General features: G+C 41.8%; 1 protein-coding gene across 4 annotated transcripts in view; it reads right to left on the bottom strand.

Moving 5' to 3' along the window:
• Window positions 1–22,429, bottom strand: part of BDP1 (BDP1 general transcription factor IIIB subunit) — a 1,439,438-nt gene that overhangs the window by 512,803 nt on the left and 904,206 nt on the right. For all 4 annotated transcript variants that reach the window (XM_085632357.1, XM_085632359.1, XM_085632358.1 and 1 more), the window contains exons 28-31: window positions 21,279–21,456; window positions 15,900–16,114; window positions 2,276–2,657; window positions 2,001–2,129 (exon numbers count right to left, since the gene is read on the bottom strand). In XM_085632357.1, the coding sequence (XP_085488483.1) occupies window positions 2,001–2,129; window positions 2,276–2,657; window positions 15,900–16,114; window positions 21,279–21,456 (904 nt within the window). The remainder of the gene's footprint in view (window positions 1–2,000; window positions 2,130–2,275; window positions 2,658–15,899; window positions 16,115–21,278; window positions 21,457–22,429) is intronic.

A 22,429-nucleotide genomic window follows, 5' to 3' on the forward strand; every position in this document is an offset into this window, starting at 1 on the left:
AGGCATCCTTCTGAGACTTGAAAATGGGTATGGTTTCCCTTTGAAAAAACAATTTCAACCTAGATGCTCTTCAAACTACAACCCTACTGTCCTACTGCCATCTCAAACAAACATCATGGGGAGGGTCGATGTACACAGCACATTTTCTGAAAAATCCCAATATTCTGGAACAATGGCAGCTGGGCTGTTGCCCAGGATGCGGCATCGAATTCGCTGTCCTCCTTAAAATAGAAGAAATAGGCTGATAAGGGTGACACCATAGCCCTAACCCTGTCAGACTTCTCAGCTGCATTTCATATTGCTGACCACTCCATATTGATCAACAGTGTGGCTTAGATTGGACTACAGAGTATGGTCTTGTTTAGTTCAAATCCTTTCTATCTAGTAAAGTTGCTATTTTCTCATTCTTACACTTACATCCAGGCAGCTATCCAAAGTAGGGTTGCTAAGGGACCCTCTTTATCACCCTCACAATCCAACATATATGTGCACTCTCTTACAGCGGATTAAATCTTATGCATTGAAACTACTTTCATGTGCCAATAATACTTAGATCATCATCAGATTAGATCAGTATGCCCCCTGAAAACTTAATTCTGGCAAGAAAGAGCCCTCCCCTCCCTGTGCCAGATGTAAAGCCAAACTATGAGGAGTTACTATCAATTCTGACTCGTCTCTAACAACTCAAGTCAATTATGTGATGTCTGCATGCTTTCTTACCCCATTTAATATCAGAATGTCCTTTCCTGTCTGCAGCAAAACATGCTTCAGTAGTATCAGTAGCTAGACTACTGTAACAGTCTGTGGGTCTTCTGGGGAATCTACTAACCACAACGCAGCTGCAAGGTCCATTAATTTAAGAAACGTGATGCTCCCTTCATTAGCTCCTAGATGAGCAACACATGCATCTTAAGGTGCTCTACATTGCACACAGAATCTTCTACTGGCAATAAGATATGAATTAAAAATCTTTCTTCCTTCTATTGTGCAATCGCATCTTATGCAAAGCACACCATTTCTTGTGCAATTCGCCACACATGAGGAAAGCATGCTTTTGGCAGATGCTCCTTTCAATATCTGGTACCTAATCTCTAGAGGCCTCTCCTCAGGATTAGGGTGTCTGATAATAAACTAGTCATTAGATGTGCCTTGAAAACAATTATATTCTGGTATCCTCTATTTTTTGTTGTTTTTCCTTTTGTTCCCCTATCTATTGTAGTGCCAGGAAACCTTTTTGGATCTGATGTGATGTAAAAATAATGAAATTAATTTGAGACTGGAGGAGCTTGGTCACGAAGATCATCTTCCAGCAAATATGTTCTCTACAACAAATGAAGCCTTCATACAGTTAAAACCTATGTGGACGTTTTAAATCCAGAAACAACAAAACCTCCAAAAACAAAAGTCAGGAAATCAATGACTTTTTTATATTAAAATCTCACGATCAGCTGGTGTGGCCCATACAAATGGTTATAAATTGAGAAAACTGTGTGGTTAAATTGTGACTCTTAAAACTCACATTGGATGACCTACGTTCTTTTTGTCTCATACTTCAATAACTTAATATAGGAGATTTCTGCCTAGCCACACGAGTGAAAGAACTTACAAAATCTTAGGCACAGAACTGTACTCCCTAACCTAACGGAAACCAAACCAATCCTGACTCAAGCTTCTTTCTAATGTCAATGAAAATAAAATAATAAGAGTTTATCATTAAAAATAATTAGCAGGGCATGAAACCTCGGAATCTGAATTGAGTGACTGAGATTATAGGGCTTATCTCTCGTTTGAATATTGATGGCTGTGTTACTACCTGATGCCGCTAATGTACCAGTACTTTGTGAAGATGCTTTCGGAATCTTGATGCACACTCGATTGGTTGATATGCTGATGTACACAATGCCAATGTATGTTGCTTTATGTTTGAATTTCTCAATAAAAATATTCATAAAAAAAAAAAAAAAAAAATTAGCAGGGAATTACTACTTCCATATACTTACATTCTGCAGAGTGCCCAGATTCTCAATTGTATATACACTTTTCTCTTCTTTCATGTCATTTATGTTTGAAGGAGGATGGTCGGCATCAGCGAAGCAGTGTGAATCAGAAACATTGATCGACATGTCAAACTACACAGAGAAAAAAATGCATCACTTTTTTTGGCACTATTTTTCGGTTAAGTAATGAAAATACATGCCCTATCCAAACATGATTTACAATAGAGACTTATTATAAAGAAGATGCAAAGAAATATCATAACGAGTAAGTAGCTTACCTCTTCCATAGTTTCCTCAACATTTACTGGGACAGGGTTTGGAGATCTGAGACCTTTAGGTACAAACACAGGAGCTCTGTTAATCTCTTCTGGTGGCAGCACATCATTTGCATCATCATAATCTGTGTCTGCATCATCTTCATCATCTTCATCTTCGTCCTCCTGTACAGAAGCCCTGAGAGTAACCAGCGTAGTCTTGGGTGTACTACGTTCTTTCCCAGAACTCTTGCCTTTGAACTTTTTGGAGTTTTTGGAGACGTTTTGTTTTCGCTTCTGATATAGCTTTCCTTTTTCACCATGGGCAACATCACACTGAGCTTCAACTAATTTTCCCTGCAAAGCTGGTTTCAGTGGAACCATCAGTTTATCCTGCTTCCGCAACCTAGACACACAAATAATAAAAGCAAGTTTAGTTATGATTCATCATAAAAATACCTTGGCAACACTTGCCATTGTTAATATTTAAAGATGGGAAGAAATGACGGGACATAGAGACTATTTGCAGACATCTACTGACAGATGGTCAGTTCCTCTATGTGAAATACAAATACCTGCTCTAATTCTCCACACAGTTTTTATGAATTTATTTATTATGATTTTGAATATGCAGCAAATGCCAGAGATCTAGCTTTTAGGTTCAGGGCATTATATGTGATAGACACATCAGTTTTGTATGACAGCAAGTTGAACATGGACATTTGTAAAATATACAAATCTGTTTCGTATACTAGCAAGTTGACACATTGACAATAGTAAATAGGAATATTATCCACCAGGATATGACAATTTTCGGACATCTTCTGAGAGATTGTCATTGCCTTTATTTGAAATACAACAAGCTGCTCAAATTCCCCAAATGTCCAAAACATCCAGTGGTCCAATCTGTGCATAGAGGGTCATCAGGTAGCCATTTAAATTATCAGTATCAGTAATGTCAGTTTGTTTATTAAAAAGAGTACCATTATCTCTGATTAGTTGTGTGTGTTGTTATTCACTCCAGAGGATCCAGGCAAGGAGCTTTATATGACTGGTCCCCTTCACTGTACATCTTTCGTCGGTCTGATGGTGTGTGTCTGGGTGTGTGTGGGGGTGGAGGGGCAAGGGGGTTGAGTGTGTCTGTATCCGTGTGTGTCAATGGCCTCCACTGTTTGCGCTTGATAGCTACAATCTTTTAGGTCACCTCTGGAAAGGTTGTAAGTACCTTTTCTAATCTAAAGTGTTCTGATGGTTAGAGATTATCTAGTCTAAACCCTCCATAGAATCGCAGATCGTCTGCATGCTCTCCACTCTGGTAACTACATTTAACTCTTCCCATTCCATTGCTCTGTATGTAGCAGAGTTCTATTTCTCTAAAAGGTAACAGTTGTGGACCTCACTGACATCCTGGACTAAGGCAGGATCTTGCAGGACCTCCATCTGTAGGTGTCATGTGGGCAAACACTCTAAATGTGCCACACATGTGTCACTATTTCTACATATGGCCAATACTCCAGCTCCTGTCTTGGTTTCCCTCAAAGTAACCAACATTCTTCTTTAGTAGTGCTTTTGTATGGGTGTCAATCTTTTTGACCATTTCTCTTATTGTTCAAATCTCTAGCCCATTGATGGTGGATGTCTAAGTGATAAAGGGCAATAATGTCAGGAAAGAATTGCACATCCTTGACATTTGGTGCGTTTATATTGATTACAACTTATCTAATCACCTTCAAGTAATCACTAAACTGCAATATATCTGACATCTGGTCTCGGAAAGTCTTTTTCTCTTGAAAGGGTACTTCTAGGGCCATCTACATTGTCATAATAATGGCTTATGATGAGCAGGTCGTAGAACAGGATTGACTTCTCCACTTTCTTCGCAGTTTGGCTTTTTGTTTACTCTACAAGGTGCGTTTCTTGGAGGAACGCTATCCCTATCTGATGACGTCATAAATATAACAGGACTCTATATCACATGGAGTTATTATTGAGCCCATAAACAGCCCATTGTAAATCATGTTTTGAGTTCATGATACCATCCCGACTGTTACAAAATAAATTTGGGGAGGGCTTATACCTTGTGCACTCAAATGAATGTACCTATTTCATGTATGCCTCTCTGGTCGGTAGTGAAATTTTCCCATGCGTTAACAAAATACCTCTGAATGCCCACACTCAGCCATTTTATCTAATAACACAATCAACAAGGACTGTCAAATCTATATTTGAATATACTCCAAGAATATTGGGCAACTCAAATGCCTTCCCTCCCCACTGTATGATATACTTTCTTGTCTATAACCTCAGCAATTAAACTGAACTATTGTAAATGTATCACTTATAAAACTCCTTACAAATGTAGATATTGTTTGCAGGTTGTAATTGTGTGGGGCTCCATTGACGTAACATCTTAATATTGCCTAGTTAATACCAGGGAAGTGTGCTACTAGCAGCGCTATTTACTGTTCAGCATGTTTTGTTCTATATTCTTGATCAGGCTTCGTCCCCAACATATCTAGTATTTAACCTCCAGGGAACCCTTTCTTAGTCACCACCCACATACCAATATGTAGTATATACGAGCATCAGTAAATAATTTAAAATTCTGCACTAATTGGTCTAGCCTTTATTAAACCAGTTTCTAATACAGGGGAATGGATAGTTCCATAACAGTACATATTGTTTTAACACATTTTGGCCAAGGTTTCGGATGTTTATTCCATTCTTTGATTGCGGCGCGTTACTTCTGAAGTTTTTCTAACGTGGCTCAGGAGCGTTCAAATTCAATAGGGTCTTCCATCAATAGTTCTCTTTGTTGTCACTGTCATTCTTTTATGAACTTCCCATATGCTGTTCATTTGTAGTTATATCCCAGTCCTCCACTCATTCTCAGATTTCCCTTGGGTAATTAAAAAGTGTGATTTGCTCCCATGAATAATCTTAAGGTTTGCTGGGTACATCAGCATATATTTCAAATTTAAGGACCTCAGTTTCTTTTTCACTTTATTGATATATTATTTTTGCAAGCATCTGCATGTTTTGATTAGAATACTGAAAGGTCATGACAAGGCAGTTCTCATACTGAGATCACTCGGTTTGGAAAAGCAAAAACCCTGTGGAATCCAGATTGGCGGCCACCAGGGCTAGGGAAGGGGGGGGGGGGGGGGAGGACCCATCCCTAGCAAGGTTGTAAAAAACCTAGGAATCAAGATAGATCAGGAGCTTTTTTTTTTTATCTTGTTTATTGAAGTTTCTGGTAGTCGTACATAACAGTGGTCACAACTAGTACAATCTCTTCAGGCACAATACAATACAAATTTCTTTAAATTACATTTCCCAGTGATACACAGTGGAACGTTTTCACATTGCCATATCGTCACAGTACCAATTCAAGAGTTAAGGCGACCGATAGGCTGGAGCAAGTCAGGGTGATCTCGTAGATATGCTGTGAGTGGCTCCCATATATCTGATGGTTTCGAGGCAGTTGGTAGTTCTTCCGCATATATTAAAAAATTGTCTTTACAGTAAACAGCATCATGTATCCAGTTTGCTAGAGTGGGGGTATGTCTACTATCCCAATGTATCGCAACCCTGCGATTTGCTAGGAGCAGCAATATGGCAATCAGCTTCTTCTTCGCAGATTTCACAGGTGATATTTACACACAATCAGTATAATCAAGTAATGAATCACTGTTTCCCAGTATTGTGGTATCCTATCACAATTCCATGCTAGGTGTGCAAAGTCTGCCTGATCAGCTCCACACCTCTTACATCGTGCAGTATCGCGTAGTCCATATTTATGTAATTTAGCTGGGGTATGATAGGCTTGATGTATATACTTATAATGGATGATGCGAAGGTTACCATTGTGTGTGAGTAGTGTAATAAGTGCACAGCATGATTTCCAGTCATCGTCCGTTAGGGAGCGACCTAAAAGTGTGTTCCATTTATCTCGGGCCTTGTGTGTTTGCGTACCTATTTCTGCTTGTATCAGTTTGTACAGCCGCGATACAATTTTTGTGTGAGCGGAAGCTGTTATTAATGTTTGCAGTGACTGTAATGCTGGAGGTTCAGCTGGGAATGTGGGATACAATTCTCTGACGGCTGCTCTCAGTCTGTGATAAATAAATTTAAATAGCATTGATTGATTGCTGATGTAGGATAGGTCGTCAGGCGTGAGGAAGGCACCATTCGGGTATAAATCACTGATCTGTGTTATGCCAACTCGCTCTAATATCATCATGCTGTTCTTTTCTTGCGTAACTGATAGCGCAGGGTGATGGGCCAGCGGTAGATTCGGGGCATATATTGGGGATTTGTTCACTCTTTGACTGATGCAATGCCAGGCTTGCAATGTCGTTCGAATTGTATGTCAAATGAGGACGGGTATGTGTGAGAATACTTGACAGTGGTATTGGATCTGCATCCCCATCTTCCACAGCAAGATGTGGCAGATATCGCTCCGGGTGAAACCAATAGTACGCGTATTGTGCTTGTGCACATAAATATAAATAGATATCCGGAACTGTAAAACCTCCCGCTGCATATGGTAGGGACATGGTTTGAAGACTTATGCGGGCTTGCTTCCCGGCCCATATCAGTCTGCTGAAATTAGTGCATGTGCGGTTAAAAATTGGGGTAGGTGGCTTTATTGGTATATTAATAAAGAGGTATAACAGTTTAGGTAACAAACTAAAAGTTTAGGGATATTCTGTCTGCAAGAGATAGAGGCAGTGTGATCCAGCGGGTTATCTGTGTTTCTATGCGATTTATTGTGGTGCCATAGTTATACCCAAGTACCAACTCAGAATCACGGTGTATCCAGATTCCTAAGTATTTAATTGGATCTTCTTGCCAGACCAGTGGAAATTCTAGTGGTGGTGATTTAGTTTATTCTGTTAGCGGCATCACTGCTGATTTACTCCAGTTGATGCACAGCCCCGAATATTGTCCGTATTTGATATATTCTCTTAGTATAGGGGAAAGGTTCTCTGCTGGATCTCGAAGATACAATACCATATCATCTGCATATAATGATATGATAATGGGTCGTAGGGTGAACCGCAGTGCAGCGTGTGCATATTTCTGACGCATCTTACAGGCCAGTGGTTCTAGTGCGATGGAGAAGAGCAATGGAGACAGCGGGCAGCCCTGCCTGGTGCCACGTTGTATTGATATTTTGTCTGATATGTGTCTATTGACCTTAATACGGGCAGTGGGCCCGTTATATAATAGGGCAATCCAGTTGATGAACATGGGTGGCAAGCCAATAGCCTTTAATATCGCGAACAGATAGGGCCACTCGATAGAGTCAAAGGCCTTCGCCGCATCCAGTAACACCGCCACGGCCTGCAGCTCTGGATTTAATTGCTGCAGAAGAGCGCAAATAGTGCGTAGATTATGCGCAGTGGAACCAGCTGGAATAAAGCCTGATTGGTCAGGCAGGACTATAGTGGACATTAGAGGCTGTAGTCTTGTGGCAAGGTTGTGGCAAGTATCTTAACATCTGTGTTTATCAACGATAAGTGTCTATAAGACTCCGATTTTTCAGGTCTCTTGTCCGGTTTTAAGAGTGCCACTATAAGCGCCTCACGCAGCGTTGGGGGGAGAATTTTGTTATTATAGGCTTCATCATATATTTCTAGCAGAGGGGGGATAAGCAGGTCAGAGTATGCTTTATAAAATTCAGCGGTATACCCGTCAGGGCTCGGCGATTTCCCATTAGATAATGATTTTATCGCTGTCTGCACCTCCTCTTCCGTTATAGGTTGAGCTAAATATTCATGATGTGTGTCTGAAAGCCATACCAATGCTATATCCTCAATGTACTTCAGAATTTCAGCCTCGGGTGCAGTGTGTTGTGATTTATAGAAGGCACCATATGTTTCTACAAACGTGTTCAATATGCCTGGGGTATCGTAGTGTGTCTGCCCACTGTCATCCTCCATCTGGGTAATAGTGTACTGTTTATGTTCTGTGCGCACTTTTTGGGCTAGTATTCTGCCCGGTCTCCCACCCTCCCCCATCCTGCGTGCCCCGTGGCGTCGAGAGGTATATTTTATTTTATCGTCTGCTAGTGTGTTTTACTGGTTCACCTCCTCCCGTAATTTGCTAAGGGTAAGTGCACTATGATGTGTTGTCATATTCTACTTCTAAGTGTTGTATGCAACCTTCCCATAGCTCCAATTGCGTTCTAATATCCTTCAGAATGCCAGCATTTATGCTTATACAAATACCTCTTAAGGTGACTTTAAAGGCCTCCCACAGTGTACCTGCACTATCAACTGATTTTGTGCTATCTGCAAGGTAATCTTTTATTGCCTTCTGTATTACGTCTTTGTAAATAGGATCTAAAAGTGCTGTGGCATTAAACCGCCATACAAATGGTGGTGGCATATATGTCGGGATCAAGAGCGCCAGCAGAACTGGTTTATGATCAGAGAGTGTTTTAGGGAGGTGAGTTATGTCCTTTGCCCATGTGGGTGCCTGATATGTGAGTAACCAGTAGTTTAGCCTAGACCAACTGTTATTTGCTGTTGAGGAGTGGGTGCTATCACATACAGTTGGGTTACGCATATGCCACACATCAAGCATGCGAAATTCTGTCATACCATTTAGAATGATTGAGACTGCCCGTGTATGTTGCTCGGAAGTGTTGTGGGATCTATCTAGCGTGCCATTCAGTAATATCTCCCCCCCCAAATCAGTTCCAAATCTGGTAGGCTTCTTATCTGTGTCCAGAGATTCATAAAGAAGTCGGGTTCATCTGTGATTGGACCATATACATTGATTATTGCTATTTTAGTACCTCTTAGAATGCTTGTGACAATGACATATCTACCTTGTGGATCAATGATTGACTGGTCTAATAGGAAATGCGTACCTTTTCGGATAATGGTAATGACCCCTTGTGCATATGAAGAGTAAGTCGCAGATACCACTGGTTCAGCCCATCTGTTACCTATTTTACCTGCTTTGTGTTTGTTTAGGTGCGTCTCCTGGAGCAGCGCTATGTCAACGTGATGTCTTTCAAGATTAGCAAAGACTAATTTGTTGGGGATTATTAAGGCCTCTTACATTCCACGTTAGCAGTTGTAGTGATGTGATTTTAGCCGCTAGGTGTACTCTTGGCATTTCCAGTAAATCTCAATGGCTTTAGTGTGACATGTTTGCGACGTAGCAGGTCTACACTCGTGTGTATCACTTTGGAAGGTGTGTCATTATCGTATGTGCCAATGTAAAATCCTAGCAGATGTGCGACCAACAGTATAACAAAATCCTGTCCCTTTCCTCCCCCCACCCACTTCACCATCCCAAATATGGTACAGACAGTACGGTTTAACTACTAATAAACTATCCCTCCCTCAATCCCATCCCTTAAACTGATTACAAGATCAAAAAAACTAGGGTTGTGGTATACACAGGGGGCGGGGCGATGGGGGACCAAGCCATAAACATTCAACAGTATCATCCTCTCAGATTAAGGTGTGTCAACCTAATACTAATAGGTAATTACCCATACAACGGAGATCCCAGGGATCCATCGTGTGGTCATATTGATTCACGATAAATACCCATTTAGCCACATGCACCTATCCAGTTAGTATCGATAATACTTAGGATAACCCAACCGAGGTACCTGAGTCCTGTTAATCTTCTGCAGTCTATTGCCGAATAGTTATTACCAATTCACGTTGGACGTAACATTTAGTCTACATCTGAAGCGTGCCCCTTGGCGACTTGCGACGAAGAGCTTGTGGGTGCTTCAGTTGTTAGTATTTTTGAGCTTCCCTAGGATCATTGCAAATTGTACTTTTGCTATCTTCTGTAATTTTCAGACGAGCAGGATATAGCATAGCATAGGGAATGTTGAGATCTCTAAGTTTCTTTTTCACGTCGAGAAACTTCTTTCGCACTTCTTGCACTTGTGATGTGAAGTCCGGATATATGGAAATACTCATTCCTTCATGAGTGAATGTGCCGAGCTTGCGAGCCTTGTGAAGGGCCTCATCCCTGTCTCTATAGTTCAGTAGTTTGGCGATTATAGGACGAGGCCTTGCTCCAGGCACCGGTTTCGGCGCGAGAGATCTATGTGCCCACTCTAAAATAAAGACCTTGGAGAATGTTTCTCTACCAAAGAGCGCGATTAACAATGCCTCAATGTACTGCTCCATATTACCCACCCGCGTCGATTCCGCCACTCCCATAATGCGTAGGTTGCAGCGACGTGAGCGGGTCTCCAAGTCTTCAGTTTTGGCCAGCAGGGCCTGTAGTGTTTTATCACCTTTAGCCTGTTTCTGTTCGAATCGATGCTGCGAATCCTCCGTTTCTGATATTCAGCGTTCGCCATGTCTATGCGTTCTATATGTTTGTCCAATCGCTCTGAGAGGCGGTCAACACGATAGGTCAAGGAGTCTATTTCTCCATCAATGTTAGACAAAGTATTTTTTATTTATTTATTTCGTCCGGTCAGCAGTACAGTTCACACATTTCAAGTAGCTACCTTGATTATACATTATACTTCACATATTATGAATACCTATTGTACACTGTCAGGTCCAACATCTCGTTCATCCCCGGCTTATGTAAAATTACTGCTTTATCGCATAACACTATGACATGTCCAACCTCCCGCCAGTTTCCCAATATAGCCCACTCTGTGAGGTCTCGCTACGGTGAACATCGAATCGAGGGTTAATACTCACACCTGTCTGCACATCGGTACCTAGAGGGGGATCATGTCCTCGAACACCGTTTAACATATAATCACATCATTTTACTCGTCCTCTCGTATGTTCAGTAGGTATTGTTTCAGGGGTTCCCAAAAATCTCTGGGCCATGATGTATGCAGTAGTTCTTCTGCATACGTTTCCATAGTTTCCCTGCAATATGACAAGTCCGTAATCCAGTCCTTGAATCTTGGGGGTCTTTTGCTGCCCCATTTAATCGCCACTCACCTCTTTGCCAATAGTAGTGCTACCGCCAGAAACCTTCGCCGTTTAATCAGCTTCAATTCATACAACCCCAATAAACATACAAGAGGTGTATTCGGTACCAGTTCTTTTAACATTGTAGTTATAGCCTCTATAATTTCCTGCCAAGATTTATGTATCTGCGGGCATGCCCATGCTAGGTGCAGAAAGTCCGCCTGCATTGCATTGCATCTCTGGCACCTGTCATGTGATCTCAGACCATATCTATGGAGCTGCATCAGGGTGTAATAAAATTGGTGGAGAAATTTGAAGTGTATTATTCGTAGGTTGCATTTTGACGTTAGCAAGTGTAATTGTCCGCAACAATATTCCCAATCTTTCTCCTCTATCTTTCCTCCTATCAATGTTTCCCATCTAGCAAGTGATCTGTTAGCGTCCTGGCTGTATTCTGACGGTGAGACATTGTACAAGCGAGTAATTAACTTCTGACGAGTTGGCGCTGTGAATAGGGCCTGTAACGCTTTCAGCGTTGGTGGCTCCTCCGGGTATGTACTATATATAGTTCCCGAATTGCTGCCTGCAACTGCAGGTGGGCAAACACTTTCAATGGTGCCTTATGTGTACTGAGTGCTGGGTCCTCCCTTCGTATGAATCTGCCATGAGGAAATACGTCCTTCATGGTTAAAATTTTAATTTCTTCCAGCAACGTCATCATTTTCTTCTCTTTTGTTACAGACAGTCTGGGATGGTTAGCTATGGGGAGCGCTGGGGCATAAATGGAAGCTTATTTGATCAATTTTAGACAAAGTTGACTGTATCGTTGCAAACATCGATTGGAAATCCACAGTTGTATCAGATGCAGGCGCGGTTGCGTTTCCATGGTTTGGCTCTGGGGCCTCAGCCCCTGTGTCCGCCATTTTGCGCTGCTGTTCGAAATGCAGTTTGGTTTGGTTTTTATCCAGTTTCTCCATTGCACTCTTTCGCTCTAGGCAGCTGATTTTCTGAGTGTACTAGCTGGAGTTTGGCAAGTTGCGATATCCTACAAAGTTCGCAATAACCTAGGACGTAGTGCCAGTTGAGGATCGTGACACCGTTCAGTCCCAGGGGTATTTACTCACCCACGTAGGCACAGCAGTGCGCTATTAGAGTCTAATTGGGGGAATGCAGAGCGACTCCATAGTCCACTGGGCCGGGCTTCCACCAGTTACAACATGCCCCACAGAGTCTCTGCACAATTGGCAAAATCGTGTGCAGGTTAACCCGCAAGTGAGCTCTGCAGAGGCACAGTATGATCAAGTGCGTCTGGCAGTGGGAAAATATTGGTCTTTCATTCCACAGGGCTATGGTTCCATAGCAGGACGTAAGTTATGCTGTGGTGGCTAGTGGCAGCGATAGCGTGTAATCTACCTGCATCCTGATCATGCCTCTCTACCACATACTGATATCAGCATCGTTATGTCCCTTTGCGTGGTACAATCGTGTAAATTCTGTAGATGGCAGCCAAATGTGCAGGTCTGGGCTGTTCTCCCCCCTCGCTACCCCTCTGTTATCTAGTCAGCACCTGAGGGGGGGGGGGTGGCGGGGGGGGCAGTCGTGTAGTCCAGGTCTCCAGCAGCACTCCCCGTGCCGTCCGAACAAGTCACGATCTCACCAGTAGCATGTGTGCTCACTCCTGGGCAGGCCACAAGCAAGCGCTACCTTTCACCGGCTCACAGTAGCAGCGTCGAGTCCCCGCATCTGTCTCACTTCGCCGGCGAGTGCGAGGGAAAGCGCCGCTATTTGACCGCCTCCCAGGCCGCACGCCGAAACCGCATCATGAGTATAACGTGGGCCGGTGCTCGGCAGTCCCCGCCGATGGTACTCACTTCAGCACGCCCGGGGGATTTAGCCCAGGCGATCGGGCAGATCGTCCACGATAATTTTCAGCCGCCCGCCGCGATTCACCCCTCACAGACCACAGCGAAGCTCCTGCATCAGATGCGCCTCTGGGCCCACCTCAGTCAGACACGCCCCGGTCTTGCGTACTGGGTATGCCGCAATGTACGTGGCCTCAGACTTCCGGCTACTTCCCAGCGATGGTTAGAGCTCTGTTTTATGGCGTTTAAAATGGCCGCTAAGCAAAGCAAAGCAGCCAATAGCTTTGTCGGTGTTCTCCGCTACTTGGGCTTTCTGTTACAGCACAAATCATCAGTTACACACCCAGGAGAATGTCAGGATCGTGGCTTGGTCGGGAGAGCTTGCCTACGGCGTGGCTATTTCCCAGCGTGGCAAGCTCCGCCCCCGATAAATCAGGAGCTTAATATGAGAGACTAAGTCCTATCTACAACTGACACTTGCGTCTACAAGCTACACCTACTAAAGAAAGCTTTTCCATTTCTTCCCTTATCTGCTAGGAAGACCTTGGTATAGGCTCTTTTTGTGAGCCGGCTGGATTACGGGAACGCACTATTGGCTTCTGCCAATGTGTGTCTATTATTGAAATTATAGGCCGTGCAAAACACAGCAGTGCGGTTGATTTGCAATCAACCACCTAGAACAGCTTCTGCTCCCATTCTGAAATCCCTTCACTAGCTGCCAATAAAGAATAGGATAATATTCAAAATGTACTGCTTAATCTATAAAGCCCGGCTAGGCAAGGATCCACAGTATCTCTGTCAGAGAGCTACATCATAACTTTGAGAGCTAAACAGTCAAAATTCAAAGCAACACGCAAGTGGAAATGCTAGATTAGTAAAATAATTATTTCTTAGACCCTGTAGTATTCAATTTGTCAGTAATGGTGAAGATGTACCATAAAACAGAGGTAATAGTAAAAAAGCCAATTATCTTAATAGTGTGGTTAATGGGTAAAGAGAAGCTGTCAAACCTCCACATTCAATTCACTTTGACTGACATAAGGGTGGCTCTGTGATGGGTACGAGGGTAATTTATAAAGGAGAAACCTTGCATTATGAGTGACTTCATGACAAGTTTACACCAACAAGAGATATCGGTCTGTGCACAGCAGCATGCTACTAGACATGGCAAGTACAGTAAAATTATGATATTTTAACAGTTCAGGTGGAAACATGGTGATCGTCCTTCTCAAGGCTGATCTAGGTCAAGTTTGAGCAGGAAAAACAAACATCCATTTAGTGCAAATATCGAAGGCAGGCAAATCTTTGGAGCTTCTTTATAATTTGATATACCACGCGCATTCATGATGGGCAGCCTTCTACAACACAATATGCAGAAAAGTAAGGTTTCTTGAATTTAAGCCATACTCGTTGCTTTTGGTATAGGGAAAGTAGAGGTATATCACTGAATTCACATAGAGCTCACAGATAGGTCACTAATAATTGCTCTAGTAAGTAAGCTGAAATGGTGAATACAAGTTGAATCAGTAAGGACAATATGCTTTTACTGGTTCACTTATGAATCAGTTCTAGGGAAGATGATATAGGTTTGTCTGGATGGCAAGAGACTCCAAGAACTTACAAAATTAATGTTTGAGTTTGGCCTTACTTTTGTCTCATCATCGAGGTGGAGAGGCTTCACAATAATTTTCGAAAATAAAAAAATATACATTTTCATTCATTATGAACATTCCTGTGTATAAAGTTCAAATGATTGGGAAAACAGAGAAGTTCTGCAAACATAATACAACCAGGAAGAGAGTCAACCAAAGTCAAAGATCACCATAACCCTTTGTCATATTTTGGGACACCTTGGATATCAAAAATAAAACATTTTAGAACCAGACAAACCACTTACACCTGCACATCAGGAGAATCTAGCATGAACTCAGTCATAATCAAATGGAATGCAAATTGTTGACAGGAAAAGTCTCTTTTCCGTCATTGTCTGAGGTATTGCATCTATACAAGCATAAACATCCCCAATAGCTATGGCTTTTGTAATTGTATAGACTACTCTGAAACATATCATTTACTATTGTATTACTGTCATGAAAAAAAACCTGTGCACTGTGTTTAGATAAATAAAACAGTCTGTAAGCATTACACCTACAATAACAACCTCCTATGTTGCAGAAATAGGTAAATACCAGACATGTATAAACATATACAGAACATACAGAGTGCAACGAAAGCTACTTCACCCAACAATATGTCACTATAAGCGTAATTAGTGAACTTGAATGCAGAAAACTATAGAGGTCTGTATAATAACTACCAAGTACAAATAGGCCACTGTTTTTTAAGTATATGATAGCAAAGTAATTAAGTAATTTTTAAACTGTTGCAGTCTGTAATCTCGTGGATGTATGACAGCTATTGCGAAGTTAGGCTGCCGAGGTCTATAAACTCTGTAACTAAGAGTTGAAAATGTGTGCAGAACAACATGTTTAACATCGATTTCTCCGCAACTGCAAAGCTTTTTGACCTGCAGTAGCTGCTGCCTGTTGAGGCGCTAGTTCCAGTTTCCCCTCTTTTGTCCACTGAGAAGCCTTTATTTCTCGTCCAGCTGAAAATGACCATATTTCTTTAGCACTGAGACACTGATCCCAAGGCAAACATAGGAGCTATTATGGTAATAACAGCGGACACAACATAATCAACTCAAGTCTTCTATTTTAAAATGTGAAAAATAACATTCCCCATTGTAGTATACAAGGCCAAAAATTAAAGACCTCAGCTTAGTTGACATTGTTCAAAAATAAAGAGTGTAACTGCACACAAGATCCCCACATCTAGAAATATTGAAATGTGCCAAACCTCAATGGTTTATCTGTAGTTGCTGTCCGAGTTGAAGTAGGCTGAGATTCTTCAGTTTGTCCTCGGTCAGACTTGTGCTGCATGGGGCTTTTTGGAGTCTGGTTGCAGAATCGTCTATTTCTTTTTGGTGACACTTCAGACATTTCTTTATCGTCTTCAACAGAGAGTTTTCTTTTGTTAACTTCATGATCAAGATCAGAGTATCCAGGGTTTTGCTGAAAAGCAACAATGGTTTAGAAGAATGGTATAGCACAAATATACATTAATGGCACTAACTCATGAATCTGTCCGTAAAGCAGTTTATTTATTAATTAAATTTATAAGGCACAACAGCTACTCAAAAAGGGTTTCCCGGCGCCATGGCAGATCAGAGACCATGATGAAATGGCTTACAGGTTATTGGTTAAAGAGCCAAGTCTTCAATGATTTGCGAAATTGGACGTACTCGGTTTCATTTCGAAGAGCTATGGGCAGGGCAGTCCAAAGTGAGGGACCAAGATATGCAAATGACCTTCCACCCATCCGAGATAGTCTAATTTTAGGAACCAAGAACTTCCCCTGAGTGGATGAGCAGAGATTTTGAGGAGGGACATATGGGCGGACCAGAGATTGCAAGTACTGAGGGGCAAACCCTATTTTGATTTTAAACAAGTAGCTCAGGGCTTTGAACTTGATTCGATTCTCCACCCTGAGCCAATGCAAATCTCGTAGATGGCCCGAGATAGAAGTGGCTCTAGGAACCCTGCAAAGTAACCTTGCAGCGGAGTTATTAGAGATTCAGAGTGTACTTAACCCAAGATGTTGCCATATTCTGAATTGAATTGGCCTGGTCGTTTACTGCGCTATCATGGGACAAGACTTGATAATGTTAGCTTTTATCTAGATGTGTACATGATGTGTTCAGTCACTTTAGGGTTCTTACAACTTAAAAGTATTGAGTGATTTGAAATCCATGGTGATGTTGAGATTTCATCCTATAAATATATTTTATGCACTCTTCGTACTATTTAAATGTGTATAAGCGAGTCTTTAGTGAAAACTGCATTTGACACGGTGTCTCACACCGTGTTAGTTAAAACTTTAAGATCTTTAGGTATCTGTCATTTAGCTTTGAACTGGCTCACTTCTTTTCTTACAAATCGCACTTTTCAAGTCTTTTCCCCTTCAGGTAGTTCCGACATTCACTCATCACCCCATGGGGTACCTCAGGGCTCCATTCTTATCCCTTTACTCTTCAACCTATACGTCAGACCTCTAGCTGATGTTGCAGAAGATGCTGGGCTGACCCTGTTCTCTTATGCAGACGACTCCCAGATCATCTTCTCTCTCTCCATGAAGAGTACGGCCAGGCCATCACCCCTTCAGTCGGGCCTGAGCAAAATCGCATCATGGATGCAATCAAATTACTTCAAATTCAATGGTGAGAAAACCGAGGTTTTGATACTGGGGAAAAATAAGGATCTCTGGGGCCCTCAACATTGGCTCTCTGAGATGGGTGCACTTCCTTTACCTTCCTGCCAAGTTCGCAACTTGGGCGTCATCGTTGATGACTCGCTCAGTATGCATCATCAAGCTGTCAAGGTAGCTGCCACATGTTTTCCCATCCTGAAGTGGCTAAAAAAGATAATCTGGATGCTACCAGAGTCCACTCAGAGAACGGTAGTCCAGGCATTGAACACCTCAAGGCTGGACTACGGAAATGTTCTCTACCTGGGTTCAAATAAGGAGGTGACTCGTAGGCTGCAGATGGTCCCGAACTAGAGCACACTAATTGGAACTAGCAAATTGAGGGCATGAGCCACTATTCTTTAATAAAGTAAGTTCTTGGACAAATCACTCCAACTTAATTTGCCTCTGCTAAACAGATGGTGTTAAAGGGATCCACTAATGACCAACATTACAACTGGTCTGAAAATCCCATCAGTACACTCTAGAATTTATGTTGCCAGCAATACAGGACAGGGTAAAGAAAAATATAATTTTTCGTTTGACAAGATGTCCCTCAAAAGCCTGCATGGTACATGTTCAACTCTGTACCATTAAGGACACATTATTACTGGTCCTGGTTATCCATTATTAGAATCTTTTATTTATTTATTTAGTAATATAACTGTTTTTATAGCTCTCTGGCAGTAGATAGTGTTAGCACACTATAGAAAGTATTCATGTTGGCCAACTTCACAGTTTAAGAGAAAGAAACATTTGAAACTCTGGGACTGTACAGCAGTGCTTCACAAGGATGTTTAGAAGAAGTGATCATGGTTTTATTTAAGCCATGATCACTGCATAGTCACATCTTTGCACAGTACTGTGCTGCACTTTTAATTTGAGGCTACATCTTTATAAAATACTGTTTTTAATTTGAGGCAATTTTCAGGGACCATGGGGTTTCACTCGAATTATAAATAAACCATGGCATAATCTGACTGATCTTCTGCAAATTGGAATCAATATTGAAAAGGAAAACATAACTGAAATGAGGGTGAATTGAGTCAAAGGCAGCATGCACCACTGCGGTCAATTAGCTTTACACTTTTTTTTTTTCGTACAGGACAGTAGAATTCTGAATCTCACTTTAAAAAGTCCTACTGTCAACTCAGTAAGAGAGTCAGGGTAGGTGATGACTTAAAAGAGGATTTCCAAGATTGGGAACAAGTAAATAGCCTTTCCTTCATCTCAAGAAGGGCACTGGCGAACATTATCCAAACAGGTTGGTCAAAAGAGCCTGGCCCTCTGGAGTATACTCAATGTAGTGTAATGTAGTTAAATGTATACTTTACTCTAGAAAAATATAAGTAGATCGGCAGGAGGCAGAGTTTGAAAATTTCTGCAATAAGAACATTTCTAGTTAAGGCCACATCAGAGCTTTTCTTTTTGTAGAAGAGCTCTAGGCCTTCCTGCGAGTGAGAGATTAGTTTTTGGTAAATATTAATGAATGAGACTACCCATCTTTCTAAAGATCTTACAACTCTACTTACACACAGTATGTTGGGCTACTCCATTCATGAGATGAAAGGCTTTGGGACAAAATGGCTAGGTATAGCTTCTTTCACATGGAATTCAGAAACTACCTTAGACAATGGCTGTGGATCAAGGTAAGAGAACCACTGGCTCTCATTCACTCTACAAGCTGATGTTAGTGCTACTTAGAAGCCACTTTACAGAAAGGATGAAGAATTGATTATTATATGTATTGATCAGTGACGTAACACAAAATATGTGAGGCACCCCTGCAGAATATGAAGATGATCGAGTCTGATGCCTGGGGATTAATCTAAGGTATGGAATCTGTATCTAGAAGCCTATAATCAGACAGATCAACAACCAAAATCGTGGGGATCCTTTACAGATGATCTACTGTTGCAGCGTGGAGACCTCACAGAAAGTGAGGACATCTTCAGGTAACTGGTAAAATGTCTGGAATAAATGTGAACAATCCTGGATTAACCATGGGATGTGTAAAATCCTGATCCAAGGAATAAAATCCTACAAATTCGTTTTGTATCAGAAACAGAATAGTTAGAGGAGCCCTGAGCTTCGTGGTCCTGCTGAAACAATACAGAACACATAAATCAAAGACTAACTGCCAATATGAAGCATGAGTGGACAGTGGGAGTGATCATGGCATCATGGCTCCAGTGTAACATTTTCAGCTTAGAAAGCTGCTGGTCCATTCCAACTCACTTCAGTCAGGTTTTCCTTTTAAGGCACTTTTCCCTCATGGACTTTAGAGTGTAGCATCCGAGGCTACCAAAGCGGAAAGCACCTCTGCATCTGGACACCAGAGGGAAGGTAAACTTAAACTCTTGGCCTCTACTTACCTTAAGTCCACAAGAACTGTCCTGTAAGTCATCTGAGTGTGTCTATGCAGTGAATGTTTCTCCAATACGATAACATTACTGCATTCGTGCTCATGCCTCAAATCTGACAGCTGTCATTTTCTACTGTTTTTACTGTAAAACTAGAGGACGTCTAAAGTACTTACCAGCTTCCAATAATCTTGGTGTCTACAATTATATAAAAATATGTTATTTTTAGGTCTCGCCCTAGCGACGCAGCGCATGCGCTGCTCACCTTGGTGAGATCTATTGTTGTCGGTTTTTTGTCGGAAGGGTGACAGGACGTGCACGTGTGCAGAGGACAGGAGTAGTGCACGCATACGCACATCTCCTGTCCCGCGCTTTCCCGGCGACAGCTTGTTTTACATGTTTTTTGTTTCACAATTCACACGCCAAGGATCCTGTCGGCTCGGCTCAAGTTTGGGCGTTTGTGGCTAAACCAAACTCTGTTCTCGGCTAGGCTATCTCTGTTATTTAGCTGGCACGCCCGCCTCTACTTGCGCCGAATTATACGAAGATAAGAGGTGTCTTGATAACACTTTCTGGGGAAGAAACACTGCCGTGTCTGTTTAACAACAGCACCGCCTAGTGGTACTGTAGGAGAACGGCTGACTGTCATTTCATAAATTCGCTGCTGAAAGACTTTTTACGGGCGTTATGCCTCCTGTTCTATACTGCGCCTTGAAAACAAAATAAAACCGGGACAGTTAAATTGGAACAAAAGTTTGCAAAATGTGAGCGGAAATACTTCCAGCGAGAACATGCTGTGGAAAAAAACATGTGTATGGCTACGGAATGTGGTTTAGGAACACAGAACGGACAACGATCTTGGAACAGGCATGCATAGAGTCTGACTGCCGTTATCAAAGCAGGCTGGGAATGCTTCAGGGTTGGAGGGAGGTGCTCATAGTTTCCGAGGCAGAGACTTCGCTCCTCGATTCTAAAATGTGGTAAAAATAATTTAAAAGGGGAATTAAATGTAGCAGGAAGTGGTGCATTACTTAAGAGGAGAGGAGTTGGCCTAACGGCTCGAATCTGGGGAACTGGGTTCGAATCTCTGCAATAACGCTGAACTTCCTGTAACTCTGGGCAAATCACTTAATCTCCCCATGCCTAACAAAAACAAGCATTTTCAATGAAATAGGTCTCGCATTTGCGAGACTTTGAGCTACTAGCATTGTAAATGACAAACCATTTATCTATGTGTTGGTTTTGAAAACATAAATAAAGGGCATAGTCATTTACAATGCCAATAGCATAAAATGTCGCAAATGCGAGACCTATTGCATTGCAAATGCTTGTTCTAAATTGGTCTCGGGTTTCATCTTGAGTGTGTGTCACATTTATTGACTCATCGTGTTCAACAGATGCTTAACAGTACCTTCTAATAAGCCCACACTACAAAAAAGAAAGCATTGAGGATTATTAATTTAAGCCCTGTAAGCCAAAAAGAGTTGGCTGGACTTTCTTCTACATAGTGTACCTCATTTTGATACACTACATAAAAAGGCAGCTTCCTAAACAAAAGTAATGAAGTTACCTGAGAATAGGTATGCTGATACGATTGCAGGTCACAGTGGGTGGGTTCCTCCTCATCTCTATCAGTATGTTCTTTGCTGGAGAGAGTTGATCTGGCAAGGTTGGGTTTTGGTTTCTGGGACCTCCGTCTCAGTAACGGTGCAGGTTTAATGGTATCCTGTTTAATGCACATTTGGGAGCTGTTTTAATAGACAATGAAGAAACATGTAACAAATGTTAAATAATTCCTGAATAGATATTTAAGTAATCAACACTTTTACGGCAATTTTTTATAAATCTTGCTACACATTACTGATCAAACTGTATGTATGCCATAAACTACCTAACAGTTTAAGACAAATATATAGTTGTTCAGAAAGAGGCTAAAATGTGAGTGCACATCCTACTTGTCCCTAGGCAGAGACACTTCAATGGCAGAGTAGAATCATGGAGTAACTGAATCTGGCACTCTTCCTTGCAAACTTGACTTTCCTATTTCTCTATTTATTTCCAATGTATTTAATTTTTGAATCTTTGACAACAGAAACACAAGAACTGATGTTATATTCATTCAAGTTAACTGACTCATTACTCAATCTAAGTGGAAATGATTTGACTACCTTTAAGAGGATTAGCCTCTCGGGTGGTAGTGGGAGCTGTTGAGTGTAGCGTCAAGAATACAAAATAATGAAGACCACAAGAGCCCTTACAATGACTACAGTTTTTCACCTCAACAAATGTCTGCAATAGATGCATGGTTTTGGAAGGCCATTGTTGCTGCCTTAGATAGCATGGTTTTAGCACAGGATATCTGGGAGTAAAACTACTCTTAGGTCACAAGCTTTGGCTGTGTACCTGATGACAGATTCCTTAGCTGCTTTGCAGCCTGCTGAATGAAGAGACCCAGAATCAGAGAATGTTCCAGGACACTGCTGCTGGAAAAGTAATCTAGTGTGAACACCAAACGTGTGGGGTTATGAGTATCATCTTCACATTCTGGAATTAAGGTGGGTGGCGAATGTGTCTACTGCAAGTTAGTCTCAGACTTCGGAGGAAGAGATGAGGAATTCTTGATACAGCCCCATATGTGGGGAGTGGAGAAATCTGCTTTGATTTTCCGATCCGGTGCTGTCTATTCCTAACAGAAGCATGGCCTGAAGAATAAGTGCCTAC

This window comes from Triturus cristatus, chromosome 2_1 (genome assembly GCF_964204655.1).
Source record: "Triturus cristatus chromosome 2_1, aTriCri1.1, whole genome shotgun sequence".
Taxonomy (NCBI): Eukaryota; Metazoa; Chordata; class Amphibia; order Caudata; family Salamandridae; genus Triturus; species Triturus cristatus.